Source organism: Lygodium microphyllum, chromosome 20, assembly GCF_053477565.2.
Source record: "Lygodium microphyllum isolate KBCC chromosome 20, Lygodium_microphyllum_v1.1.10, whole genome shotgun sequence".
Lineage (NCBI taxonomy): Eukaryota > Viridiplantae > Streptophyta > Polypodiopsida > Schizaeales > Lygodiaceae > Lygodium > Lygodium microphyllum.
The window spans coordinates 67,354,074-67,361,296 of NC_141154.1; the positions used below are offsets into that span (position 1 = coordinate 67,354,074).

The window sequence follows — 7,223 nt, forward strand, 5'->3', positions numbered from 1 at the left end:
CCGTGTCATTCCTTGGGAGTGCCGGGTGGCGTCTTCTAGATATATCTCTCAATGGACTGCTAAGACATGCCCCATGATTTGAGGAGCGGGCACGTTACATAGATCAATTAGGAACCTTTAGGTCTGTCCTCCGTGGATAACGACAGGATGCTTCCCGTGCGAGGTAGACGTAAGATTAACCAACCGACGAAAAAAATCCGATCATTCTGGTTAGTGTACAGATGGCGATGGTTGGAAGGTAAACTCTAGGTGACTACTAAAATGTTACTCGTCACATAATCAAAGGTGGGTACGTTACAACAAGCTCCTCCGTTACACATAAATTAACTCTTACTTGTAGATCTTGGAAACAAGATCACAGTTCCTTGCACGATATACAACCGTGTAACACTTGCACAACTTGGAAGGAGGCACCTTTTGATCTTTATTGAGTCTCCTTCTCTCCTACACAACACATGTAGGGCTCTCCTCTTGGAGCTTGATTTTAGTAGAGCTTCCACAACAATTGCACCTTCTCTTCTCCTTTTGGAACTTGATTTCATTAGAGCTTCCGCAGCACTTGTGCTTTCTTTTCTCCTCTTCGAACTTGATTCCAATAGAGCTTCCGCATCACTTAATTTCAGCAACAGATCTTGCGTAGCACTTGATTTCAGTAGGGCTTTCGCAACACTTGTACCTTCTCTTCTCCTCTTGGATGCATGCAAAGTGATGCTTCCTTCATCTCTCTCACACCCAAGGAGAGCCTCCTCTTTTATAGGCTTTCAAGAGCTTCTCTTCTTGGAGAGAAAGTTGAGGTTATCTTCCTGCAAGATGTGGCTATTCTAGGATCTACTCTGTAGCACCAATTTTGAGATATCTCTCTGTGTGTTACTCGGATGAAAAAATGTTCAACATGAAAGCTATAGATCTCGTACACGAAAGTTGTAGATCTCGTTGTTTCCAATAACTATGCGGGCCATTTTTAGAGATCATCTTTCATCACAAGATATTTTAAAAATGAATTTACCATGTCTTTAAAAAAAACACCTTCTTAAACTGTCCTCTTAACTTGTGGTATATGCAACCACTTTAAGGAGAGTTCATTAAATTGCCTTGGGCATCAACCTTAAGATTGACTTCCACACAAAATCTTGTGTCATTTTAGACCTTAGAAAGAGAAAATCACTTATCTCCTCACTTTTAGAGGATCACGTCTCTTGGCTTTCTTAGTGAGCGAATTACCTCTCGTGTCTTTCTTAATGAAGGAAAAGACCTTAAATCAGCTTGACTTGTAAGGGAGAGGATGACCCAAATGAATGCAATGCTCATTACACACAAGTAAACGTTCTTAGGTGTCCCTGGATGCACACATAAATACATATACATAATGCTAATGCATTCCTCTTCTTAGAACTCAATCCATCTTCATTTATGTGTAACTCCTTGGTTCTTGTATATACTCTTACACTTAACAGACACTTCTTCCCCCCTTCATAACTTGTACTATCTGTACCAGAAATCCCCGTCACAGTGCTTTGATCACCCCATTAAGTGATGCACTAGGAATACTAGTATGTAAATGGTCTCATGGCCATGCTAGATCATCATCAACACTTAAAAAAAGGTGAGCCATTAATTTATTGACATAATTTTTTTAAATAGAGAATGCGTAATAAGCAATCAATCTAGTAACATTGTCTTTTTGTTCATGTCACATGGGGGTTCCTCCAGTTGTGCCTTGAGTTGTCTCTTTATTGACCAAAAACTATACCTAGGCCACAAGGTTGCTGGCATCCACTGTGATAGAAGAGCCTTGGGTTGGTGCAGAGACTGGGGTGGTGGGCATTAGGATAGGTGGGAAGGGATTAAGTGGACCCTTTCCTTTGCCCTCTACTACTGGAGGTGGCAAGCTTTTGGGTGCTTAGGAGCTTGTGCTTGGGCATTCTTCTTCCAAGTTGCAGAGGAGGTTGATTGACTAACTTCATTGCATTGAGTAGAAACATCCTAGGCTTGAGAGATCCTATGCAAGTAAATGAGGTAAGTGGATCTCTCCTAACTCAAGTCCCGAAGGGATGCTCCTTAAAAATTTTAAGTGTACCATATGCGATCAACAAAAGGGTTATTTATTTGTTAAATTCTGAAAAAATTTGTAAGATTAATTTTACAAAAGAAAATTTGATTTAAATTACAATTTGAAGAAAAAGTGAAAAGTTTTATTTTTAAATAATATATAAGAAAAATATAATTCTTAATTCCTTTTGAACGCATGTGATATAGATAAAGTCTTATAGGTCGAGACCCTAAGCTCAAGATTTCATTGACTTATTGGCTTGGCTACTACCGGCGGACTATTGCCCTCTCTTATTTCTTTTCACAATTACATGCGAGATGGTCTATTCCGGCCTAATACTATCTTGCTTCAAAGGACAAACAGGTTTTTTAGAGTTGTTATACGTCACAACAACTTTTGCATATGCGCAAGACACTAAGCACTGAAATCAGCAGTAAAAAGCACGCCTCCGAGAAGAGGAAAGTGCAGTACAAAAGCATGGGTCCGAGAAAAGAGATCGCTCTCAATATACCCGATGGCAAAGGAAAATAACTCTCTTGTCAAGCTTGTTGAGGCAGAGAGGAAATCACACAGCTAACGTTGTTGAACAGCTAGAGAATCATGGGGGCAGGCCTGAGCAGCAAGGTTTTGGAACTGAGACGGAGGTATGAGCGGTGGGAGCTGCGACGGATGGGCATGGAGGAGAGGGTGGTGGAGCTGGATGAGGGGTCGACGATAATACACTGCTGGGTTCCGAGCGGGTGGCAGGCGAAGCTGGCAGGAGATGCAGAGACGAAGGTAATTAGAGCTGCTGCAGGAATAAAGGATTGCCATGATCATGGTGGTGATATTAGGGGAGCTCCAGGAGCAGGGAACGATTATGATCGTGAAGAGAAGCGTGATGATGATGGTGGCGACGGTCGCGAAGAGAAGCATGACAATGATGATCATCATGACGAGGACGACGGCGGCGATGATGACAATCGTGAAGAGAAGAACGATTATCATCATCACCACGACGACGACGATGACGATGACGGCAACGGCGACGACGATAAAGTGATCGTGCTGCTACACGGCTTCGGGGCGGAGGGCATGGCGTGGGCGGCGCAGGTGGCGGCGCTGCGGGAGCGGGGCTACCACGTGTTCATGCCCGATTTGCTCTTCTTTGGGCGGTCGAGCACGAGGCGCGGCGAGAGGTCGGAAGCCTTCCAGGCAGAGTGCGTGGTGGGGGCGCTGCGGCGGCTGGGCGTGCGGCGGACGGCGGCGGTCGTGGGTCACAGCTACGGCGGCTTCGTAGCCTACCGCATGGCGCACTTGCACCCGCGATTCGTGCGGCGCGTGGTGCTGGTGAGCTCCGGCGTCGCCATGAACCCCCGCTCCAACGACGCCGTCCTTGCCAAGGCGCGCGCTCCCTCGATCGAGCACGTCCTGGTGCCCCCCACCGTCCAGGCCTTCTCCACCACCCTCTCCCTTATCTGCTACCCCCTCCGCCCTTACGCCCCCGAGTACCTGCACCCGGCCATGCACAAGGTAGTACCCACCAAACCCTAGTTCTTCATCTTATCTCCCATGCGCAAGGTACCTTAATTCTTATTTATCTTATCTCCCATCTCTCATGCACAAAGTACCCGCCAAACCCTAATTCTTCTTTATGTGCAAAAGTTAGGTTAACGTTCATCTTTTTTGTTCTCACCAATTGCACGTTTAGATCTTTTTTGTTCTCACTAATTGCACATTTAGATTCTTTGTTGCAAGAGCTTTCGCATCATATACAGCATGGTAGGAAATCTTGCATTGTGCATCATCTTTAGGGCTAGTTGATGCACAATGATTTTGTGCTAATTACTAGTGCCATGCCATTTGTTAGTAATTAGCATAGGCTATGGACCTTGCTTTCACCCCCTCTCCCCTTACACGTCAAGTACCTCTATGAGCCATGCACAAGGTATATAGTATCCACCAAACCCTAACTCTTCTTATATCTTATCATTGAAGCATTCAACATCGTGAGCTTTTACTTGAGAAACACCTCATACCTAGCTAGGTGTGAGCTTCTACTCTAGAGGCATCTTGTGCTTAACTAAGTGTAGTTGTGGGCAAAGGACTCTACTGCTGCAAAGGCACTACAAACTTAGCTAGGTGTTGGTGCTTGGGCTAGTCAACCTGAACCTCACCCGGTTAGGTGTGTTTGTTGCCTAACTAGTAGGTATGATGCTATCATAATCCTTGCAAGTAGTAGCTTCTAGTTCTATGATACTTCAAAAGGTCAGAAGTATAATTAGAGTCTTGTGAATTAGTTTGTACTTGTGGAAGCATGTCAACATCTTATCTTCACATAATAACATGTCCAAGGACATCACTAATCAACAAAAATTTGAATATGCTAACTAGATCTAAATATGCTCCAAAATGCAAACATTTCCATCATGTTATGCATTATTGGAAAGAACCAATGAGCATTGATCCACTATCTCTAACCAATTACGGTTTCATTCACGAAAGTTTAATACATGTTGATAATAAGTGTGAAAAATGTAGCATGTTAATGTGCTTCAACATGTTGATGTGTATATATGGCCTTGCTTGAGGGGTCTCCCACTCCTTATCAATACCTCTAAAGGTTGCCAAGAACTTCATTGTATGCCTAAAGTAAAGTTCTAAGGAAAAGTGTTTGACCGTTTTGAAGGCCAAAAGACATCATGGCCTTCTTTTGTCTCATAATAAGCCCACTTCTATGCCAAATTTGAAAAATTTCCAAACTTCTTCGGGTTTTTCTTTTGCAACCCAAGTATATAAGTAAAGCAACTTTCATGCAAAGGCTTTTAAGCATGTCATGTGAAGGCTTCAAATCTCTAAACTAGTTTCACAAGTAGTCCTTTAACATTGGAGCACTCCCATAATTGTGATGAATAGACTATGCACACTGCATTGATTATTCATTAAGAGCTAGGGATACCTCTTTTTATCAATGTTGCATCCCTTTTGAGTCAACATCCTCAAGTTTTTGTTAAGATCCTCCACAAGTACTTCACAAAGAATTGTTGATTGGGCCTCCTCTCAATTGAGCCCATAGTTTGTGTAGGCCACATAGGAATCAAGTCAAATTATGCAAGCATGAACAACCATCACACAAGCATAGCACATATATTCAAATTCCCCATTGGGAAACATATTTATTAACACTTATGCACCAAGTAAAATTTCATGTGCTTCTATGATAATACCACATCAACATAAACTAATTTGGTGAAAAGTGAAATTGGCATCTCTTATGTCATAATAATAACAAACTATGATGTGTTTGATGTAAGAAATGCTATGAACAACTACATGTATTGGCATTGTCAAGTCTTCATTTATTGTGGTTCAAAACAAACAATTAGACAAAATAAAAAAGATTAAATAGTATTTTTTATTATCTCATATCATCGAAAAATATAACACTTGGGCTTAAATTATTGGAAAAATAAGTAAACACCCATAATTTGTCATCTAATTCACCAAGACCATGCTTCTCTATTTTGATTACAAATTTGACTAAACATCTTGTAAGTGGCTTTTGTTGTTAGTTAATGCAAGGTGACTCCCAAAGAAGACTCGAACTAGTTCACGGGATTATTCTTGGAAAGGAGAATGCACCACCATTGCCAAAACTCAAACAGGTCTCAACAGGTTGGAAGTTTTGTGTTGAACATGAGAAATATAGTATCATGACATTAACATTGAGTTTTCTTACAGGATGTATTGATAATATGGGGAGACCAAGATCAAATTTTTGATGTGCAACTTGCTCATGAGCTCAAGGAGTAAGTATGACATCACATGTTTATGTACAAATATTATTAAATTTTATACCTATGGTTAGCTTCTTAAATGTGTTAGGTATTAAATCCAAATATGTGGTATCTATGCAGGTTTCTTCAACCAAAGGCTGAACTCATTCTATTCAAAGATGTTGGACATGCTCCAATTATTATTATGAGAGAGCTTCATCAAAAAATTATTGAATTTCTTGAAAGATAATGGACATATGTCAATTTTATGAAATTGACTAACCTTTAGAAAATACATCGATATTAAGAATGAAGACATAGGACTCATTTTTTGAAAGACAAAATGTACACTTTCAGTTTATGATATATTCAATATCTATCAAACATTACATTCACAAAAAGAATAAGGGTTTGGATTGATGAAGATTTTACAATTCATTAGGACAATACACTGGACAATATATGCCCTACTTATTAACCAACTTCTAGAATTATTTGAGTTCATTAATGTGGTGAATTTATAGTGCAATTGTTGCCACATGCTTCTCAAAACATAGGTGAGACCTTTGACTTTTCCAAAAATTTTAACATCAAAGTCTCAATAGAATTTCAAGCTTACAATGATGAGAAACCTTACTTGTAGCTTTTTTCTCACACTTTCTACAAAGGCTTGTAGGGAAGATCTATTCTCCACTCAAGCATATATCATACATATACATGATTTTATGGATTAAACATGAATTTTATGGAAACTAATAATGTGTACAAAACTGAGTAATTTTGTCACTGCCAATCCTATATAAAAGTTAGTGGAGTAGATGATAATATGTGTCCTTAAAGACTTCAAACTTTGACCATAATGGATCCAACCTGAAGCCCACACTTTACATGTAAATAATTACTATACTTGGTCAGATATTTTTATGTGCATGTCCTTTCCTTTTGATCATGTATTCATCCTTCATTAACTAGTTTTTAATAGTAGTATATGTAAAGCATTCTTTTCAAAATGACACACATTTGCAAATTCTATTGCCACATCACACTTATACACAATTTGGGATACTGTCATCACCATGTGCATTGATAAATCCACTATAAGTTTGCATTTTTCACTTATAATTCTAGCCATATGGATGATGCTTTGAAATGATTTTTCAAATAACTAAGTTGTACAAATGATCTAATAATTTTCCCAAACGTTGAAAATGATTTTTTTTCTTATAGCACTCTAAAAAAACATGATTTATATTTGAAGAATACAATATAAAAAATATGAATAATTTCCTTGATTTTAAGAGCTCTTAGAATAGAATGAATTTAGCCATAATGTGAGAATTATATATATATATATATATATATATATACACTATTGTTGAATATCTACATACATTTAGGTCATAGTAGAACCTATGCAA

The 7,223-nt window shown here is 39.4% G+C and overlaps 1 protein-coding gene across 1 annotated transcript; it reads left to right on the forward strand.

The window, feature by feature from the left end:
- The first annotated feature begins 2,543 nt into the window (after positions 1-2,543).
- LOC148018984 (uncharacterized) lies at positions 2,544-6,503 on the forward strand. Its single transcript, XM_087701701.1, has 4 exons — positions 2,544-3,562; positions 5,602-5,694; positions 5,771-5,838; positions 5,947-6,503. Exons 1-4 carry the CDS (start codon positions 2,651-2,653, stop codon positions 6,053-6,055), a joined length of 1,182 nt encoding a protein of 393 aa, XP_087557827.1. The 5' UTR covers positions 2,544-2,650; the 3' UTR covers positions 6,056-6,503.
- Positions 6,504-7,223: the final 720 nt, after the last annotated feature.

Bases quoted from the DNA above. Each gene is read 5' to 3' on its own strand.
- LOC148018984 (XM_087701701.1), top strand. From the start codon at position 2,651: ATGGGGGCAGGCCTGAGCAGCAAGGTTTTGGAACTGAGACGGAGGTAT. The intron at 3,563-5,601 runs GTAGTACCCACC...TTTTGTTGTTAG, and splicing joins TGCACCCGGCCATGCACAAG to TTAATGCAAGGTGACTCCCA. The intron at 5,839-5,946 runs GTAAGTATGACA...GTATCTATGCAG, and splicing joins CTTGCTCATGAGCTCAAGGA to GTTTCTTCAACCAAAGGCTG.